Source organism: Grus americana, chromosome 5 (genome assembly GCF_028858705.1).
Source record: "Grus americana isolate bGruAme1 chromosome 5, bGruAme1.mat, whole genome shotgun sequence".
NCBI classification, from domain to species: Eukaryota; Metazoa; Chordata; class Aves; order Gruiformes; family Gruidae; genus Grus; species Grus americana.
This window is the reverse complement of record NC_072856.1, coordinates 64,081,576-64,102,877: the sequence shown is the minus strand read 5'-3', so window position 1 is coordinate 64,102,877 and position 21,302 is coordinate 64,081,576. Positions and strand designations below refer to the sequence as shown.

General features: G+C 40.8%; 1 protein-coding gene across 2 annotated transcripts in view; it reads left to right on the top strand.

Annotated features, from left to right (window-relative positions):
* MNAT1 (MNAT1 component of CDK activating kinase) overlaps positions 1-21,302 on the top strand; it is a 126,520-nt gene that overhangs the window by 86,522 nt on the left and 18,696 nt on the right. For both annotated transcript variants that reach the window (XM_054827186.1, XM_054827185.1), the window contains exon 7: positions 2,695-2,816. In XM_054827186.1, coding sequence (XP_054683161.1) covers positions 2,695-2,816 — 122 coding nt within the window. The remainder of the gene's footprint in view (positions 1-2,694; positions 2,817-21,302) is intronic.

Genomic DNA, 21,302 nt, shown 5'->3' with positions numbered 1-21,302 from the left:
TGAAATCTTTAACTCTAGATTGGACGCCTTTCATAAGAAGATGCTTTGGCTGAACTGCCAGTCCTTGGGCTTCATACAGGAACACAAAGTGTCCTGGCCTGTGCTGGACATGAGGTCAGACCAGCTCAAGGATGGATGGCTTCTATATGTTGCTCCTCTTCCAATGTTCTGCTGCTGCTCTGCGGGCCACCACGTTGCGTTGTTTTTGCAATACCCCACCTCACAGGAGGGTCCTGGCATGGCTCGTTGGCTTCCCCATGGTGCATATGCGAGTGCCTACCATAGAGCTGGTGTGCGGACCAGTCAGCCTCCCCACTGTTCATAAGCAGCTCCCTTGCAGTTACTGTTTGACCATCTGAGAGTGAATGACCATTGTGATCTCTTCTGACTTCTGGCACCTTGGGAATCCCACAGAGAGAGGAAGACAAACAAAACATTTTCATCCTGTCCTCCCAGGAGTCCCCAGAGATGCTCATCTGTAGTAGTGTAAATGGTGGTGGTGAAAGAAGCTTGTGATGAGCCTGGCCCATTTGTAGGGAGCCTTCCCGTGTCTCTTGGCCAACGTTGGGAAAAGTCACTCTCGTTAAAAAAGTGTTAGGAATGCACCAGTGGCAACTCTGCTAACAGCGAGCAGCTGTTCTGGTGATGCCCTCCAGAGATCTGGCTCCTGCAATCTGAGCTGCTCCCTTTTTCCACACACAAGTAATTTCCCAAAATATTTATCATGGTTTTGATCTTTGCCTGAAACTGAATTTTCTTTACTATGGCTGGAACGAAATTACTCTGGATTTGGGAAGACTGAGGCTCTTCATCCACCAGATGAGGGTGTACACATGTAAAATTTTGATACATCTTTCCCTTCGGTTTGGTTAGAGACAAAAATATTCTTAAAAATTTAAATCTAAAAGTCTTATTTAAACATTAATCTCTTAAAATGGGTGTAACATGCCCACATGAATGTAGGTACAAAATACAGTATTTTCATGAACTTGAACAGGTTGTAAATTGACAACTTCTAGCAATATAAAAAGACCCTGCATTTGTATCTTAAAATATCATGAAGTGGGATTAAAACTGAATTTTTAACCTTTTTTTTCCTAACTTTTTTCTTTTTTAATGTGTGGTTGCCTGCTTTTAATGTTGCAGCAGTAGTTTGTGGCCCAGAAATAACGGTATGCTGACTATGAAAGTTGGAATGACTCATGGCTGACTCAAGAACTTTGTTCACTACGTTTCGCCTTCAGGATGCTGTCACTGTAACAGTGTTAGCTGAGGTCCTGCTAGGCTCCCGGGCAGGGCAGAAAAGGGCCAGAACTATCTGTTCTCATCACAAAACCAGAGCTGTTTCAATGGAAAACTTGTGCTGCTGATATTTCCATAGAGATAGGCCTAGATCCATGACAGTACATCAACGACTGATGTCTTCAATTTTCTTAGCTATTTTCTGCAGTTCTCTAAACAAAAATATCCACGTTCCAAATTCAGAAAGGTCACTGTCCTCAACCACAAATTTAATTAACAGCTTTACCCTTCTACTGACTTCCCCCCCCCTCTTTAGTTAATTTTAACCCAGTGTCCCACATCAGGAGCCTTTAGTTTCCAGTTGAGGGAGTAGATGCTTCCGGGAGTGGCCCCAGGGAAGTGAAGCTCAGTAAGTGATCACCAGTGGGAGCCAGGGTTATACATGGCATTACACCGTGGAAAACTTCCGATCTCCTGTTGCAGACAAAATGTCTACAAAAACAATACTACTACTTTCCTAAATTCCTACGTTTTGCAGATGTGAAGCTCAATTTCTACAGGGGAAGCCAGGCTGTTTTGGGGGAGCTCATAGTGCTCTGTCTTTTTGCTGCTGCTGCTAATTTTTGTGAGCACCATAGAATACAGTAGAAAATTGAAACTGTGTGAAAGATCAACAAATCAGTGTAGAATGTCACGCAGCAACATCTGTTAACTTTGGCTCTATCTCACATCCTCCTGACCCCTCCTTTCCAGCCACAAGTCTCCTGTTTTGTGAGAGCTTGGAGTGATAGGGACTTGGAGTGTGTGTGGGGGGGGAATGTCTAGCTGTTTCTCAGTGGTCTGAAGGGCTTGCAAAAGTACCATCTGGAATGAAGGTTTTCTGTTTGTGTGTTTCTATATTTTTAGTTACGAAACAAATGGGAATTTGTTGAATGAATTAATTGTATTGAACTGTAAAAGTCTATCTTGAGAGCTATTATATAGAGGAGCTCACAAAGCCTGCAGAGAGAAATGAAAGCGGCTTCCCTTTCTAATTAGGGCTTTCAGGAAATCATTGATTACAGAATCAAATAGGGTTGCTCAGAGACATTTGTTTGATATTACTTCTGATAAACGAAATTTTTACCTAATAATAATTTTACTGGTGACACTGGAAGCAGCTGCACTCTCTAATGGTAAGCCTGCCTTCAATAAAGCTTCTCCCTTTCCTCCTACCTTGTCCAAACTGTTATAGCTAATGAAACATTACTTCCAAACTGTAGATCCCAGTAAAAAATTTAAGTCATGAAGAAATGAGTGATATAGTAGACAGTTATGTTCTTAATGGGATGGTCTTTGTCTAGACCAGGTTAATGATTGTGTTTGCATTGCATTTAAAAAAAGAGTCGAAACAAAACCTTGACCTGGTATGTAGAAATTTTTTACCTTTTTTTTTTTTTATTTTGTTAACAGGGTCAGCATATTTCACTAGCTCCCATTCAAAAACTGGAGGAAGCTTTGTATGAGTATCAGCCTCTGCAAGTGGAGACATATGGACCACAAGTTCCAGAGCTTGAAATGCTGGGAAGGCTGGGGTAAGTAACACAGCAAGTTTTAATTCCCATTTCATGGTGTTAGAGCTGGGACTGTTACCATCTTCAGTTTGCCAGCACGTAGGGGTCTTTTTTTCTTTCTTTTTTTTTTTTTTTTTTAAGGATCTTAACGAAATATTAGACTTCCTGCCCAACCAACATTTTGTTTGGGTGGATAAGCTGAAATTTTTGGTCCTCTAGCCTTTATAGATCTATTGAGAGCTGGACTGGATTGCATTAGTGTTTTTAAGGTTGTCCTTGGCAGTCGTAGTGAAGTAGCTGTTCATTTTCAGTTGCACAGTATTAAAAAATAAATAAATAAAAATCTGGGGCTTAATTTACCCAGCTGTAAGCCAGTAAAAATATTAAAGTTGGGCTGTTTGCCATGGAAAAGGGTAGATTTACTTGTCGACTGCTGTCTACAGTCAAACTGCGTTTGTGAGAAATGAAGCACAGAGCTTAACTTTGTCAAAAAATACAATGCAGGGGCCGGTCCAGCAGCTTGGCGGCATCGTGGTGTGCAGCCATGTTTGGAAGGGACCTTGGGAGCCTGCTGTGCCCGGGTAATGGAGGCTGGGAAGTCCAAAAGTGACATGGCAGCTCTCTAGAGATGTGTTCGTAGCTGAAATGCCACCTGAAAATGTGCAGCTACTGGGATAGCCAGTGTCACCCAACTCGTCATGGCCTCCCTGTCAAGGTCACAAGCACTTAACAGTGGCTGGAAAATTACGTGGCAGAATGAATGTGCAGACTGGCAAGGCAAGAAAGAGTTTAAAAAAATAACAGTTTATGTTTGACTGTGCAATATGGGAAAACTGAAGCCACAAAGTACTGAAAAAAGTTGAGACACTTTAGTATGCAGTTTCAGAGACCACTGAAATCCAAACAGGAATCCCATCTAGTTCCCTGGCAAAGGAGAAATTGTATCTCATCCAGAAAATGATAGAGGTAGATAGACTTTTAAAAGTAAATAAGCAACCTAATGATGCTTCAGAAAATTCAAGGCTATCTGGAATTGAGGTTTTCTCCATTTTTATTATTTCTGTGTCCTCCTGATGACTGTAATTTTTATTACCTGATATCAAGCTTCTGAGACCAAGTATTAATTAGCAGTTTAAACTTGGGCAGAACCAGACTCAGCCTTTACCACCTGTTTGGATGAAGCACAGCTGTGAGGGACCTCCAGTTTGAGGGGGGCTTTGAGGCCCTCTCACCCCTAAGCCTTATCACAAATGAAAATGCTTGGAGGGGGGAAAAAAAAAAAGATGACTTGTGCAGGGATGATTCCCAGTCCCTTCGCCTGCGCTTCTGTAAGGCGAGTGCTGGTGTCCAGATCCAGCCGGAATCCTGTTGCTATCTGTGTCCATCCCTCTAATCGCCTGTGATGCTCGTTCGAAGGAAACCCAACACCTTGCAAAACAAAATCCTTTAATGTCGCAATGTCTGTGCGTGAGCATATTTGGAGCACGGTTTGCAAACAATGCTTACAGTCTTTTCTTGGAGATGCTTTGACACATGCATCGTTTTACTCCTCCGAGCATGAACAGCCAGGGTTGTTCAGCTTGGCTCTGGAGGTGATGAAAGAGTTAAGAGTGGCAGGGGTGCTAGGTAGCACCGGGAGGTTCGTGGGTGGGTCGATGGTGCCCACCAGAAGAGTTCTTCTGAGTCCTGAGGCTGTTTGCAATTCCAAAACAAATACATCGATGCTGTGGGTTCCCAGCTGGTACAACTCTAACCCTATTCCACGGGGTGTCTGAAACACCTTAAACCATGCAAGGCTATTCGTTTATATATTTGTGTTTCTGTGTTTATATGAACTCATGCGCATTTCCTGTTGATGATGAATGCTTAACTAATGTGCCTGGGTCCCTGCTTGGGGTTTGTTCAGGCAGCTGCATACAGCTGCCTGTGTGAGGCAGAAGAGCTGGGCACAATGTTATCCACTCCTGCTAAAGATTTTTAGTTTCTTCTTAATTTGGACTCATATAAGGACAGATTAAATCTGAATTTTTTTTTTGTTGTTTCTTCCTCTTTTCATGTTCTTGTTAATAATTTTGCAGTTTGAAGTTTGGTTATTTATTGTTTCTAAATAGTTCCCTCAAATGTGCAGGCTGTTATCATCTGAGTTTCTGGAGCCAGAATTATTGCAAAGACACTGCCAGCCTGGAGACTCTGAATTGACTTCTGGTAGTGTGACTTACTGACTTTTTTTTTTTTTTTAAAGATACAGTTTATCTTCAAAACAGTCAGTAGAATGGGCTTTTTGAATGTTCTCATCTTAATCTCTTACCCTCTGCAAGACTCACTTTAGGTTTCAGCATCAGTGTTGCTTTTCTTTCTTAGTAAATTGCTGTAATGAAGGAGACAGTTGGCAAGAAGGTTTCTAGCAAAGAGCAAGAAAAAGGGTGAATCCTTAAGGGATCGTTTAGAACATTTGATAGGGATCTTTTATAATTAAAAACAAATTGCTTTTTAAGATTACTTGTATTATGTGTTCATTAAGCTTTACAAAAGACTTTGCATGCAGTTCAGTAAACTTGATTCTGTATCCTCCCTTTGCTATTCTGTATGGATTTTGCATGTTTTGCAAAAAGGAATTTATGTTCAAACTTTTTAGAAATTTCTTTTCAGTTTTTCTTGGGGCTGTGAATTTCATTTTTTTTCTGTGTACTGCAGAAAAGCATTAACATCCTTATGATGCATTTTTTGCTATTGTGTTGGAAGTCTTAGAATAATGAAGAAATAGATTTTTTTTAAATTTTTTTTCAACACAAATGATTGGTGTAACGTGTAGGGGTTTGTGCCCTTCAGGTCCGTCCATCTCCTCATCCCATCCCCTGTGTCTGTCCATGTCCCGTGTCGTGTCGTGTCCCATTCCCCCTCCCCCCCATTTTTTTTTAATGGTGGAAGATTTTCTGGAAGTAATGAAATACAGGTAATAATCCCGGATTAGATGGCTTTCTGGGAGCAACATGTGTTATGCTAACTTGTAGACAGTATTTAACCTAATGGCAAGGGGCATGAAGCTGGAGAGGGACTGTTTATAAGAACATGGAGTGACAGGGCAAGGGGTCATGGCTTTAAACTGAAAGAAGGGAGATTTAGGTTAGATATAAGGAAGAAATTCTTCCCTGTGAGGGATGGTGAGGCACTGGAAGAGGTTGCCCACAGCAGTTGTGGATGCCCCATCCCTGGAAGTGTTCAGGGCCAGGTTGGATGGGGCTTTGGGCAACCTGGTCTAGTGGAGGGTGTCCCTGTCCGTGGCAGGGGGGTTGGAACTAGATGGTCTTTAAGGTCCCTTCCAACCCAAACCACTGTGTGAGTCTATGAAGCTTTCTCAGAGCCAGCCTTTGACAGAGGTTCCCTTGACTGCTCCTCTGTGGGGTTACAACAAGAAGTTGCAGTGGCTGATGGTTCCATGGATACAGACTGACTGTGCCAGGTTGGTGATGGTTTGATCTGGGTGGTAAAGGTCACTTTGGGCGTTCAGGCTGTGAGGACCAGCTCATGCCTGTCTCAGCTGTCAAATGGAAATGTGGCTTGAAGAAGAGGAGAAGACATGTATGAGAGCATCTCCCAAACCTGTGGTGCTGTCCTTGGAGGAAAGTGGGGTCTGGGATCACTGTAATGTACCCGTCCTTGAGGCAGGCTCCACAGCTGCCTGTCCCTCCGTGATGACTAATAGTCCTGGGTCTGTGTGACTTAGTCACTACTCTAAGTTACTGGAGTGTTCAGTGACGTGCATTGGGAAATTGTTGGTTTCTGGGTGGAGTTGAAGGCAACCTGTGATGGAAGTTGCATTTAGAGAGCCTGATCTTATCAAAGGCCCTACCGGCACTTCTGCCGGCACTAGAAATGGTTAGATTGGTGTAGTCTGAGTGAAGTGGGGAGTGCGACTTTTGGTTCAAATTGGTCCAAATCTGTTGAACTGCAGAGTCATTGCAAGGCTGTGTGACCTCCCATGGCTTTTGGGGAGAGGTGGTGTGTGGTGGAGAGAGAGAGCAAGAGTGCCTGGATGCTCAGGCACTCACTGCTATTACTTTACTTCTGGGTTTTCTAAGAGGGTCCAAAAAAGCCTGTCTTTTGGGTTTTATCTTTTTTTTTCTTTTTTTTTTTTTCTTTTCTTTCCTCTTATGTTTTAGCTGAGCACACTGAATTTGTGTGGTTGGAGGTCTGGATTTTTCTTACTGCAAAACAAAAGAAACGAAAAATATAACAAACTCTGACATGCCAAGTAGGGAAAGACCAAAACAGGATAGGGATGGGAATTAGTTTGTTGTTTTAAAAATGCATGTTCGTTGTGTAGTTTTGATTTAAAAAAACCCAAAAAACCCCCCCAACAAAACCCAAAAAACAACAACAACAACCACCCCAAAAAACAAAACAAAAAAACCCCTGAGGATCAAAACAATGTTTGTTTGAAGTTCTGAAAAATGTAAAGACATTCTTGGCATTAATTCTAAGTAATTCTAATCCTGCTAGCAGGAGCAGCCATACAGCGTTCTCACACCGAGTATTTACAGCTGTGGAAGAGTCATACACAAGCTACGTAAAAACCCAATATAAATCAAAAATCTGCTTATGCGATTAACATTTTGGGTAAAGATGTGTGAACTTCGTGTCTCAAAGTTTAGAAACAATCTCTTGTAATCCAACGTGGACTGTACTCTTAACACAGCACCAGTCCTATTCTCACAAAATAAAGGTATTTTACAAATAAGCTTAAAAATTTCTGTTTGCACTCCACTTAAAAACCCTCTGCCTTAACAGAGAACTTTTGTGCAGACCTTGTAATCAAGTCAAGCCTGCGCTTCTTAGAATAAAATTGTATTTGCCTGCTTAACTTTGTCCGGAGAGATACATCCTGAATATATACACGTATATAAAAAAATTGAGTTTGCTCCAAAAATCTTTGCTTTTCTTTAGGGAAAAATGTGCCTTTGCTTTGATCTGTCAACTTGTTTTCATGTATAACCACGTTGTTAGGACCACTCCAGTTAATTAGTGTTTTGTTTAAATATGATGCAAAAATAAAGTTCAATGGTGAACACTAATGAGGATAGGTAAAATACTTGCATAATTTAAAAGTTAAATCTAAGCAAAATATAATTTTAAGAGTTGAGGGTAAGTACTGTAGCAAAATCAGAGTGCTGCGGAAGTCTGTATGTACAACGAATGTGTTTTAGCCCACTGTGCTTTTTGTAACAAACAACTGGATTGATCTGTTCCTTTTTTTTTCCTAGTGTAGGGCAACTCAGTCATTTTAAATTTCGAATTAAGATGAGGAGGTTGGATTTCATATCTGTTAGAGCTTTGTTAGCGTTTAATTTTTAACCTTCATTTCAAGTGGAAAATTTCTGCATATTTCTTTGTTGTACAGTGTTGTAGTGTAATTTGAAACACATGTAGAGTTCTGGCACTTAATCTAGAAATGACTCGTGCAACTTCTTTGCTGTCAATCATAGTGATTTTTTTTTTTTTTTTTTTTTTTAAAGTGAGGCAATAGTAAGGATGCTCTCCAAACTATCCTTAAAGCATAGTTGATCTGGTCTTTGGCCAGATTAGTTTTTGCTAAAACCCTGTGAGTGTCTGTGTTGGGTTCAAGACGGTGAAATGAGAATGGATTTTTGAATGGGTGACAGGACTGCTGGGCTTTAAAAGTTGTAGCAGGTGATTTTTCACATCTGCTCTGTTTGTCATTGGGGTACGCAGATATTTCTTGAATCTTGGAAAAGGAGAAAAGCCACAAATGAAGGGCTTATTTGATCTGCTTTGGCCCATCGATTTTGAACACTGAATTCATTCTGCTCCTTTGAATAGAATGTAGTTTCTCAATAAGCTCAGAAGTCAGAGTCAAAAGATTGAGTAAAAGCAAGGAAAGCTTGTCTTGCTTTGGAGAGTGTGTAGAGAGAGCGTTGCACTCTTCCTTGCAGGAATTCTCTGGGCTACCAGTGCATATGGTCTGAATTTCCCAGTGTCTCCTGTTGCAGGGCTTGATCCTCAGTAGAAACGCTTCTGCTGGCTGCAATGCGTTTTGAATCAGGCACCTAATGAATGAGAATTGGCGGGTGAGAAGTGATGATTGCTTTAAAGACACAGCTCCATTTGCATACAGCCTTTTAAAGTAAAGTATTTTTTGTTCATTTTATCGTGAATAATTGAATAAAAAGCTACGAATGACAATAAAAGTACTAGGTGGGTACACTTTTTTGGAATAGTGAATATGGCCGAGTGTGCTGCCTTGTTCAAGAGAGGATGGAACAAGGTAATAGACTGTGTGTAAACTGGCCTAATTTGGTTTGATGCAGAAACCGCCTTGCATTGCTTTAGCATCCTACAGAAACCCTACAGGTTTCGTCGTAGGATTTTGGAAGGATGCAAATTTAATATAGAGGAGGTAGATTAGCACCAGTTTTTCCAACTGCATGGAAATGGAGGAAAAGAGCAGAGCCTCTAGTAAGTCTGAAATCTTACTGTTTAAGAAATCAGCTTTCTGGCAAAAATGTCTATGAACATTTCAAACGACACCCTGTAGTGTATGGTGTTTTGCATGGAGCTCTTCTGTCAAGGTCATTAGCAATTGAATATATTAAAAGTGGACTGCTTATGAAACGGAGAGTTTTGCTTCCTGCCCGCCCACCTGTGGGTATAGTGTGGGTTCTGTAACTGTAAAAGGTCTCGGGAGAGTTATAAAAGCAGAGAATATGGAAAATATATAAAGAAACAAAGAAGGAAGCCTGCACACACCATGTAGTTTCTTGTATGTAAAGTTGGCTGTAGTTGTATATGTACCACTAAATTAACCTCAAAAGCTGGCCATGACAGCAGAATGTCCATAGTAATTGTTTTTGTTGGCGTTTGGCTTCAAAATTAACTCATCGATCTAACACGAGTCTCTGTGCTCAGAATACTGGTCTGGTAATGTTTTTTTACTTTTTCATGCAATCATGGAAAAAATATATTTCTGCTCGAAGCAGTTGTCAAACAAGCTTCTTTCATCGACAATCAGACACAGGGCAGCTGACTAAGGCTGTTTAGTCTAGGATAAATACTCGAGAGATTACAAGGTCACTGTAGGAAATGTAATTATACCATTTATTCCAGAATAGTCTTTTTGTAGTGTGGGTTTGCAGAATACTAAATCATGCATTTATTAAAATACATATAATGTGAAGAAAATAAAAATTCAGAGTCTTAATATAAGGAATGGAGAATTGTCTGGCAAACTGCACTACAGGATTAACCAGTAAAAATTTAAAATTCCTTCCAAAAAATCAGGATGGTAATATTTGCTTTATTATTGAAAGTTGGTAGGAGGCAAACCCTGAACTGTCTCTGCAGGTATAGAGGCAATGCTGCTAAGTAGGCAGCTGAAACAGTGTCAGGCAGAGTTGTCTGCCGATGGATTATAATGTGGCAGGAGACATCCTACTATTGTGTGGGGCAGCTGCCCTATTTTCTGCCTGCTTTTGTGTTTCACCAAATCAAAGCCTTGTTACGACCAGCCGCTTAAAAATATCTGATGGTCTGTGATAATTCTTACCTGTTATTGAAAGGCCTTCTTTGCTTTCATCCTTCCCTTCTATACCACTATTGATGTATGGTTCTTCTGTGACTTTGTATGTCCACAGACTTTACTCCTTAGCTGTCCTTCGTCAACTTAGAAAAATATTTTTTTTGTAGAAGTTAAGTCTTAGATCTTCTGTTGCTTCTCTGAAATTATGTGGTAAGTTTGAGGTCAGTAGTTTTTGTGCTCAGTGTTTTCTTTTTCTTTTTTCCTTCCTTGCTTCTCCCACACTCCATCGTATTGTCCTTTTTGAGTCTTTCTCTGACTCCTCAGCCAGATGTATAATTGCATTGGGAATTGTGTAGTTGCCACAAGAAAAATGATATGTTTTGCACGTGCAGGAGTGATCTTTCCTACTTATCTTTCACTTTAGCAACAGAAGGGCCTCAGTGTCCTCAGCTTTTGTAGTTCTTCCTGGGACAAAGCCCCCAAATGCTTTCTTTAAGCCCAGTGTGTTAGGCTACAGAGGCAGGAACACCTTAGCGATGAGGAGCAAAGTCTGTCCAGTGATGGCCATGGAGAATATGGAAGCTCACTGAGGACCACTGCTGAGAGGAAGAACTGCTCCTCTTGATCAGCATCTGAGTAACACTCATGCTTTGTACTTGGCTGCAAGGAACAGCAGGGAGATGTCATGACAAGGAGCTGCTCTGGGGTGGTCTAGGCAAACACTGTCATGGTTTTCTGAACGGTCTATTTGGATGGACTAATCTCTTAAACTAGTTATTTAGTCTCAGATGTAGTTGAAGTAGAAAGGTGAGGAGCATCCTGTTTTGAATTTGCCCTCTAAGGCTCTCGTGGTTTAGCCCCAGCCAGCAACTAAGCCCCACACAGTCGCTCGCTCACTCCCCCCGGTGGGGTGGGGGAGAGAGTTGGAAGAGTCAAAGTGAGAAAACTTGTGGGTTGAGATAAAGACAGTTTAATAGGTAAACCAAAAGCCACATGTGCAAGCAAAGCAAGACAAGGAATTCATTCCCCACTTCCCATCGGCAGGCAGGTGTTCAGCCATATCCAGGAAAGCAGGGCTCCATCACATGTAACGGTTACTTCAGAAGATAAATGCCATGACTCTGAATGCTGCCACCCCTCCCCGTCCTTCCTCTTCCTCAAGCTCCCTGTAAGCTGAGCATGATGTCATATGATATGGAATATCCCTTTGGTCAGTTGGGGTCTATCTCAGCTCAAACCAGGACAAAGGTGTTTGTAAAACTCCATTGTAATAAAAATGCAAGAAGGAAGTCTGAAAAGAGGAAGAGAGAGGAGGCTTCCTAGACCCTTCAGTGCTATTGTTTCAAGAAGAGGGAGTTACATATAATGAAAATATTTAGACTGAATGGGGCAGCCAGCAAAATAGACCCCTAAAGAGGAAAATAAAGCCAGAAGTGATGCATCTTCTTGACTCTGCCACTGATAAACATAAGCAGCCTTCCATATGAAAATTGTTTGTTCAGGTATCAAATGGCTAAAAAGGTGAATTAACAGTTTCTTGAAATGGCAGAGGGAAGCGTGGGGGTGTCTTGCTTAACGCTTTATGCAGCTTTTGAAGCTGTTGTTCGTGATTCTTTAATCCCCTTCAGATAGCTGCTTTGCAGCTTTATTCTTGATGAGTAGTCTTTCTCACAGTGATCAGGAGTCAACAATGTTTAAAGCTTCTCTGAAGAGTACTAGTGGTAGGAGTGAGGGATCTCTTCCCAGAGGAGCATGCCATTTACCAAAGTCAGTAATTCCATTCATAAATTCGATCCGATGTATGTAACTGATCTTACACGTGATATGATGGATGGCAAGATTTTTAAGGGTTGGGCTGGTAGCCTCTGATTTCTTATTTTGATAATGACCTTGATGTCCCCCAGATTGAATCACACTGGAGGAACTTTTTCGAAAAGTGGATCTGGAAAACTTTCCTTAGAGTTAATGATATCTGATCACATGTGTTCTCTTTATTTTTTCCTAGTTTCCTTTTAAGAAGTAAAAATCCAAGTCTTACACACCCATAAGAATTGGAGTTTATAGCTCCTTCCATTCCAGCAGTTTGTGCATCTGTTCACTGATGGCAGTCGCACTTCATGGAGTGGCAGATATTTTAGGGGTAACTAAGACCCTAGCTGCTGCATGGAAAGGAGCAGTTGGATATGGAGGGGCAACCTAAAAGTACCTTGACTGACAAAAAGGCTGCCTGGTAAGCTTATAACTTATTAGCCATCAGAGAAGCTGCAAGGAGTGAGACACCTCATAGATGTCCTAACTTCCCAAGGAAAGCTTCAGTCAGAGCTTGCAGGCGCCCACAGGACCGAGCCGTAGGAAGCCAAACTGCTTTATTTCTGGTGTCACGGCACTACTTAAAAAGAAAGGGGTGGAAAACTGAAGCTCTTTGGATCTTTGAAATTGGAAGATGTCCAAGGACAGGTAAAAGGTTATTAGCTCAGGTGTCTTTTGTAGTTACTCATGTATGTTGGGTCAAGGGGGCAAAAGAGGAACCCAAGCCTCTTACAGACAAATCCCCAAAAGCACAGCTGTTCTTAGCTGTGAGTGTTCTGGACCCGTTTTATTCGTCGTAAACACTAATGACACAAGGTGTTTTTAATTCAGTCTCTTAAATGCCAGTATTTGCAGGATGGGGCTATCATCAATGAGTTCTCTAAATACTAGTCATTTATAAGCACCCACTGCTTTCATTTCAAGTCAGCCTCTATATCAAATGAGCAAGATATTACCTGGTTGCTTGACACCCACAATAATGCCACTGGCAATGCCGATGCTGCCTTGTGGTGCCGTCTGCACAGTGTTTTGCTGACAGGGCCAGTAAACCTGCCCGTTTACCCACGCAGAGCATAATATGTGTTTCGTGTCATGCTCCATGGCTTTGATTTTTTTTTTTTTTTTTTTTCCGAGTGGGGCTGCTTACAGGGGGTTGAGGAAAGTACCTGCAATTAAATTGACTGGCTGGAGATTATATATACATATTTAGGAACTGATTTTCATGGCTTTGGTTTTAAAGCCTTGGTAATAGTTAGTTGAAAACCGTTCTAGGTAAACAAGCCATGTAGTACCAGGCTTCCGGAAAGAATTGAGTTGTTCACTTCTCTCTCTTCCAAATTGAGGTATTTGAGTTAGGCCGCATTTCTAATAATGAAATGGGGGTTGGAACATAATCGGACTTCACAGATGAACTATTGCTCAGGCTTGAAGGTAATGCCACCATATTTTTGTTTCTTTACCTAACTGGTATTAAATGTAAAAACATAAATCCTTTTCAGTGGGAGAGGAGAAGAGGAGATGGTTTTCATTTGGCATAATTTCCTGTGAGACGTAGTTCTAAACAAGGCCCGTATTTACACAAGACAATACAGGTTTACATGTAGTAGTATATCTAGCACATTTTAAAAATGTTTAGCCAGCCACGGGTATTAAATACCTTCACAATAAATGTGTTTAATAAAAGTAGATGAAGTTTGAAATAATTTTTGAATAATTTTACAGTAGAAACACCAGTTAAATCAACTCCATTGCAGTAATAAATGTCACAAAAACAATTAATTATACTTGCTTGCCACTGCAAAATCAATTGTGTAACTGTTCTTCTAAAACTGACTTTTACATTACTAAATCCTAAACACTACACTTCTGTAACTTGTCAGAATCAGGTTTTGGTTAATAGATATTTTCAGTGATGTAATGGGAACTTCTGGCATGGAGTCAGAATATAATGGACTGTGATTAATGTTTTAATAAGCACTTTTCTTCTACTTATGATGCAGCAGTGAAATGGTTTCCTGCTTAGATTGATAGAACAGCAGGTGTGCGTTACATACTTTTTTCTTTAAGTAAGAATAAGTTTTTCAGTTCTTCTGCTTGAAAATATTTAATGTTTTTCCTTGAGTCAAACATTGCTGATTGGGGGTTTCAGTTTGTTTGTTTTAAATCCAGCTATTGGCGATATTTTTCATTTGGAAGTGGAGGGTGCCATGGAAACCTTTTCAGTACTTAAAATAATTGCTTTGCAAAAGAGGAAACTCATTAGTTTAAAAAATAGTTTTGAAATATTGATGTTTTCTCCAGTGAAAGGATTTGTTTAAAAATAGTGTTAGAGTAATTCAAAAGTGTGCGAGAACGAAGTATGGTGTTGAAAATATTAGCAGATTAGATTTATTATTTAAGTTGATGTAATACACTTGCTACATGCTTAGTTACTTTTGTACTGGAAGTGGTTGTGTTTTTCTATATTTTAAATGTTTCTACAAAAAAAGAAGTCTATTTTAGTCACTCTCTTTTTAATGCCCCATCAATCCAGATTTATTGCAGGGATAGGTTTTTTGCTTAGGGATCCAGTAAGCTGCTGTCCTGATGGAGAGGTGGAGTTTCTTCTAAGATGCTGCTTAAGGTGAGCACATTCTCTCTGCTTTTAATGCCCTACTGATATCAGGCAGTGGTTGCTCGCTTGCTCTCAGCTATTCCTCTGTGTAACCATGGAGCACGAGGAAGGACTACCTTCTGTTGAAAACAAAATAGTCTCTTTTCTTTCCTTCTTCTCTGTCTTTGTAGGCTGGATAGTAGCAATGCATAATACCTGTGATGAGGAGAAGAGGGCAAACCCTGTAGGAGGAGGAGGTCCCATGTCTTGGCTGTTGCTGGCATTAGTCCACTAGGCATGTGGCCAGGCACCTCTGCTCTGTCAGTACAAAATGTCAGGTGAGCCTTTCTGCAAGGACAGAAAAGGTGCTGTGGTCCTGGCTCCCATGCAGATGCTTTTCTCTCTCCTCTGGAATCTGTTGACATTCACAGAGATTCAAGATAACAGATAGTTTCTCCATCTCTTTGTTCTTTCCCCTAAACCTAGGAATCTTACAGACTCCTCTGTTCTCAGGAGCATCAACCCGTGCTTTAATTTTTCCATCAACTTTGGAAAAAATGCAGATATTGGGATACTTGTGGTTTTAATATTTGTTGAGAATTTCCCAAACAACCTCTATACCATGGTTTTAGGCCAACTCTGTGTACTGGGGTGGCATCTGCCTTGCACAGAGAAAGGTTACTTGTGTATTTCCTTCATTTGCTACTGCTGCGTTTGTCTAGTTCTCCCTTAAAAAGATGCAGAAGGTGAGTTCTGGCTGCTATCTTTATTTCCTGACTCCCTTCCAGAATTCATGAGGAAAAGCTTGTGAATAAAGCCAAAAAAAATCTACACCTCTTCTCCCCTTCCTGTCATTAGAAGGTTCCCTCTCTCCTCCTCCTCTTTTCACATTTAGGCCCTGATGGATTGGGCAGACTTCTTGCTCTGTGGTCATTGATTCTGTTAATTGTCAAAAAGTATTCCAGAAATGAGAGAGAGGAGGAGGGTCTATACTCTGAGGCCATCTCAAAACTTGGAAGCATAAAGGCTCTGCTATTCCAGACTCTCTTCAGCACACAGTTAATTTTGGAATGAAAAGTCCCACAGATACACAGTCTGCAAACAATCTGAAATATGGAAGGAAAATCTTGTCTTGTGTTTTGTGGGGTTTTTTGGTGGGTTTTTTTTCTTTTCTCTTATTCCATGATGTAGGTGCATCCTGCTTTTTTCTCACCAGAAGAGAAGCAAGTATTGTTGAGAAGGTGTGAGGACAATCAGGGAGTTTACTTTCAAGAGTCTGCCAACTCTGCCTTGAGCAGTCCAGGTCATAAGATCCTGTTCTTGATCTTTTGGCTTTTGTCTAAGAGCAGTCTGCTCTCTTGTTCTCACTCACCCAGAAGTGGTCTATAGACTTCTTGGATCTGCTGTATTTTCTCAATTTATCTAGCCCTTAAATGTGCTTGGAAAAGCATGGACCAGCAGAAGAACATAGAAAACTGGTGTTGTCCAATTCTACGAACCTATAAGCAATCAATAGTGTCGTGACAGCTGGTATTGACCCTGGAGATGACAGCAATGGTAATTCAGTGCAACCGCCCTCCTCACCGTTTTCATGAGTTCTTGCTGCTAAGGCTGCCAGATCCCTTCCCTGCCTTCTCAGAGCTGTAGGAACTTCATGTGTTTGCTGGCATGTTTTTGGCTCTAACTTTGACACTAGAGCCAAAAACAAAAATCAAAGCTCGACAGAGGTCCGGTTCTGCTCCCATCCCTGGCAGAGGGGATTTGTAGTGGCTGCAGTGGGAATAGGATCAGGCCTACAGAAGTGCCTTTAATGTGCCTACCCTTGGGCAGTATGTGTGGATACGACTTTCTTTTGCATTGCAACACAGTGGATGAACTGTGTGCACTCACAGGCACTTGCGTATAATTGAGGAGTGTGCTCAACATGGCTCAGGGATGTTTGCGAACGGAGCAAAGGCATGTGGCTACTTCCGTGACAGAGAGCTGCAGCAGTGAAGCAGTGCGCTAATGCTGCAGGCTCTTTGTCGGGGTAATAGCTTGGCCGAGTTAGTAAGTATTTGGCTTTACTGGGATCTACTGGCTGCTAGTTGACTTTCCTGTATTTCGAAACAGAAATGCTGAAAAACCATCTGGAGCTATCTGCTAACATCAACTGCCCACATGTGCTGCAGTAGCAGGTTTTACAGGCAGGCTGCCCTGAGAATTTAAGATCAGAAAAGAAAATCAATGTCTTCAATGCTATTTTTCTCCTCTTAGAAAAATACTTTGTGAATGTGGATAGCAAATACATGAGATTTCAGTACTCATATTTGGCTCTATTGCATGCCTTCCTCATGCACATGCACACCTCTTGCTTCCGTGGGAGTAGTGGAGGAGTAATGGAGTTTGTTTAAGTGTCAGCATCTGCCCAGCAGCCCTGGGTGGGGATGACAGGTAAGTACGGCAGGGCTCTAGTTGCTGTCTTTGGGTGAGCTTGGGAAGGCTAGTAAGGTCCGATTTCTGAAACAGTTATACATCTAAGCTCCATATAGACCTGTCCTTTGATTCTTTTTTTCCTTCTTTTCTTCTTTCTTCCTTTTTTTTTTCTTCTTCTTTTTCTCCAATAGAGCTTTGGTTCATTATCTGCAAAATACGATTATCTGTTTTTAAATATCAGTGTTAGGCACTGGGAAGTACTTGCTACTTCGAGTAGAGAGGACCACATAAGCTGGAATGGCTGGGTGGAGGTGATAATACAGGCTACTGGTGTTTTCAAAGAATAGTGCATCCTCTATTCTGGGCTGCTTTGAAAGATGGTTATTTGCAGCAAATCCCAGAATTTTTGTTGACTCATGACTTATATTTTGGTTTTATTCAGCATTTTTTGCCCTTTCTGAGGGCTCCAACAGCTGAAACAGCATCGTCTTGCCACACAGCAGTTTTAGCTGAGTCTGGTGTTTGAAGTGGCAACACTGCTAAATGTTTGTGACTTGTTTTTAGAACAGCATTTCAGCTGCCAGTTTCCTTAGGAAAGCAGAAACAATATGAAAAGCAAGGAATACAAATAAAGGAGAGTCTTTATTTTTTTATTTTTTTTTTTACATCAGAAGTATTTTAAACTAAACAAAAAAGGTTCAGAAGACATGCTAATTTTAGGAAAAAGACATCTAAATAAGCATGTGTGCTCCTTGAGTGCCTTCACCTTCTTTCCTCCTCTCTTTCTCCAACCCACACATAAACTTATTGATTATGTTTTCTCTTAATGAGCTGTTTCAAAAAACTTTGGCTTTTCCTCTGGTTTGGATGCTCCCAGAAGAATAGCTGCCACATGGTGGGGGTAAATGTGGGGCGGGAACAAGAGCTCCCAAAACCTCTCTACTTCCTTGCAGAGTGGTGAAGAAACTGCAGTGGTACCATTAATTCTTCCAAGAAAAGGGTAGGACTTAGGACATCAAGAATAACTGCTTTGAGGGCATGCTGTGTGTGCCCAGAAGAGCTGTAACTTCTACTGAAATGATTTTATTGATATGTGAGTTTGTGTGTATGCATATGTCATTATAGATCATTTTACATTTACAGTGTAATAACTCCTTGTTGTTATTGCTGTCGTATTATTAGGTGTTTCTGTAGGCATGTCAATGCATTGATTGTTTTAGCAACTACAACTGAAGACAGGTGTTTTGCCCCAGAAGAGAGAAGCCTAATGCTCAGAGAACTTCCAGCAGAAAAACAGGTCGAATACTGAATAGACAAAGGTAACGTTTTCTAGAGCAACTAATTGAATGAAGAGTCTGTCTTGCTAGTTTTAATGAACTGTAGGCTCTGAATTGATTAAAAACACATACTGGCTTAGGATATTCAGACTAGAAAAGGAAAGGTGTTGGAAACACGGTGTTAGTGTAAAAGGATGTATCGGTGCATGGGGCAGCGTGTGCTGTTTGGAAAGGTGCTCGCAGAGCTGCAGAGGAAGAAACCAACCACACAGAGAGAGCTGATCCCATCACAGATTCCCCTATAGCCTTTGTTAAGTCAGGTAGACTAAAATCCTCAAAGGCAATTAAGCACCAAAATACCTTTGGAGTTTGGCTTTAGTCCATATGTAAATCCACCTCCTTAGCTGCAGAAGTAACCAGAGCTCAGGCTTTGTAAGTTGGCCACCATTATGTTGCTTCCAGTATTAATTAATGTATGTAATGCTGTGTCTTGTGTGACCCGTGTTCTTTGCTCCTAGCTGTGTGACCTTTGCTATTAAGCTGTCTCTAGTTGGAAGAAGTCCGTATGAGTAAGTGCTACAGATTAGCCTGAATAATTTATTTTCCCAGCCCCCTCAGATTTTTTGACAGCTGTGCATTTTACAAGGAGTGACTTTTATATTTTCTTTTAAATCATAGATGAAAGTTGTTGAGTATCACTGGGACAAAATGAGATCCCTGCAGGGAAATACCTCATCGGATGATGAATCCCCATTTACACTTATTTCTTGAGATCTATCAGTGTAAATAGTGCTTATATATTTTTGGTATAGCTCCTCTCAAACTAATTTGAATGTGGTACTTCAAGGAAAAAAAAAATACTGCCTGTTTTTGTTATAAACCTAAAGGTGAGCTTGATCTTTCCTTTTCATTGAGGTGAGTCACTGAGGGATGTGTTAGTTCTTGGGGTGAAGAAATTTGAGACCAGTGTTGGTTAAACAAATCCATAGGTCAGTGTGGAATGTATTTGGTAGCAGTTCATTAAATGGACAGAGCATATAGTGGGAGTTTTTGCACTCTGGTGGGATTAAAGGATAATAACTCTGATGCAAAAAGATAGCTAACTCAGGTGGAAGACCCATAGCATTCCTGTAGAAATCTTACCAAATCTTTTTTTGCCTTGAAAAAATGGAATGTACTTTTTGTACAAAAAGTGAGGAACTTGCATTGATACAGCTTTAACCTCCGTAAAGACTTATAGGGGAATTGTGTAAAGCTGCACTTATGGTAAAGTGTGTGTGTGTGTGTGGGCTACGTTTGAGACAGCTTCTAGGGCAGCTAGGACTTGCGTGTGCTCCAGGGGTGTTGGAATAGCACAGAGGTGGTCTGGGAAGAGCTGGCTCTGCTTCTGCTGTGGTATTTGCTCTTCCGTGGTGCCAGCTGATAGAACCTTTGTAGTACAAGAAGTTCTCAGTCAGAAAGGGCATCTTGTTAGCCAATAGTAGATTTATGTGCCAAAATATTATTTAGTCTTTGAAAGCCTCCTTAGCAGTTGTGTGGCAGATAATGCAATGCTTCTGTGTAGCTACTTTAAAGACAACTTACTAGAGTGCTTGTCCTACTGATGGGAGAAATCAATATTGTCCTTTGCTCTGTTCCCTTAAATCACACCAGCGGCCTATCAGATGTGATGCACTGTGCTTGACCGACTCACTAGAAATTATTAGCAACTCACTAGAAATTTGGCTTTATTTTGTTAGTAATTTTATTTGACCAAACCCTCTCTCTCTCACTAGAATGTCAGAGTGCCTTCGGTGAGTAGAATATGGCTTTTTACTTCAGAATAGGTCCATGCCCAAATAAAAGTGACTGTTTTTTTTTTTTTCTCTGATACGGTCTTCTGTGCTGCTTGGGGACTTAAAAACTGAGATGCATAGATCCACAGAGACCCTGACGTTGTTTCCCAATTATGCATCCAGCGGGTGCTCCCAGTTCCTGGCTGCCATCTGGGAGAGCTGGACTACTGGTCCAGTTGCTTTTAATGGTCAATTATGAGGAAATGCATTTTGATAGAGAAGTTTATTTTTTTTCAACAGCTGCATTACCCACCATGCTGCTATGTCTTCATTTACGTTACGTTAACTGAAGAACTGCATTAAACGCATTGTATGTGTTCTCTTTCTCTGCTCTGCTGCCTTTAGTTTGGAGGTTTATGCATTGAGGTACAACAAACACAAACATTAAATTGGGGCTACTGGGAAATGAGTTTGGACTTGAGTTGTAGTGACCATAAAATGTGGTGAGATCTGGCACTTGGTTTAATGACGCCAAAGAGTGGCATGACGTGCAATCTAATGACATCACATTGTATGGTGCTGCGTAAACCACTAATAGTTTATGTAGTCTTTAAAAAAGAAAAAAGCTTGGTTATAACCTTTGGTGCATGTTTGTGCGCAAACATGCACACACCTGTTTATGGCTGTGTGTTAAAGCAGCGGCCCACACTATTTCTTAAATTTCTCGTTACAGCAAGGAGTCTTTATATCTTAATAATATGAGAAATGGAGCAGTCCAAGAGCACAAAGCAGGAAAATTACCTTTAATTTTCTACAGATGTTTGTGATGATTGAAGACTAAAGGCGTTTCATAATGAAATAGCAAATTGCATGAAAGAAGTTCAACTTCAGTACAAAGATACTCTACATTTTAATATTCTGGGGAAATTTACTGTGTACTAATATAATAATCACTCACCTCTTGTCTTGCAGCTTTTTGATTTTGCGTAGCCATGGAACTTCCCTTTAAAGCACAGTAATTTCTTTAAAACCTGTTTGATCTGTCAAGTAGGTGTAGAAGCTTGTGTCAGACATGAAGAAGATAGCAGATTCGGCTCTGGCAAA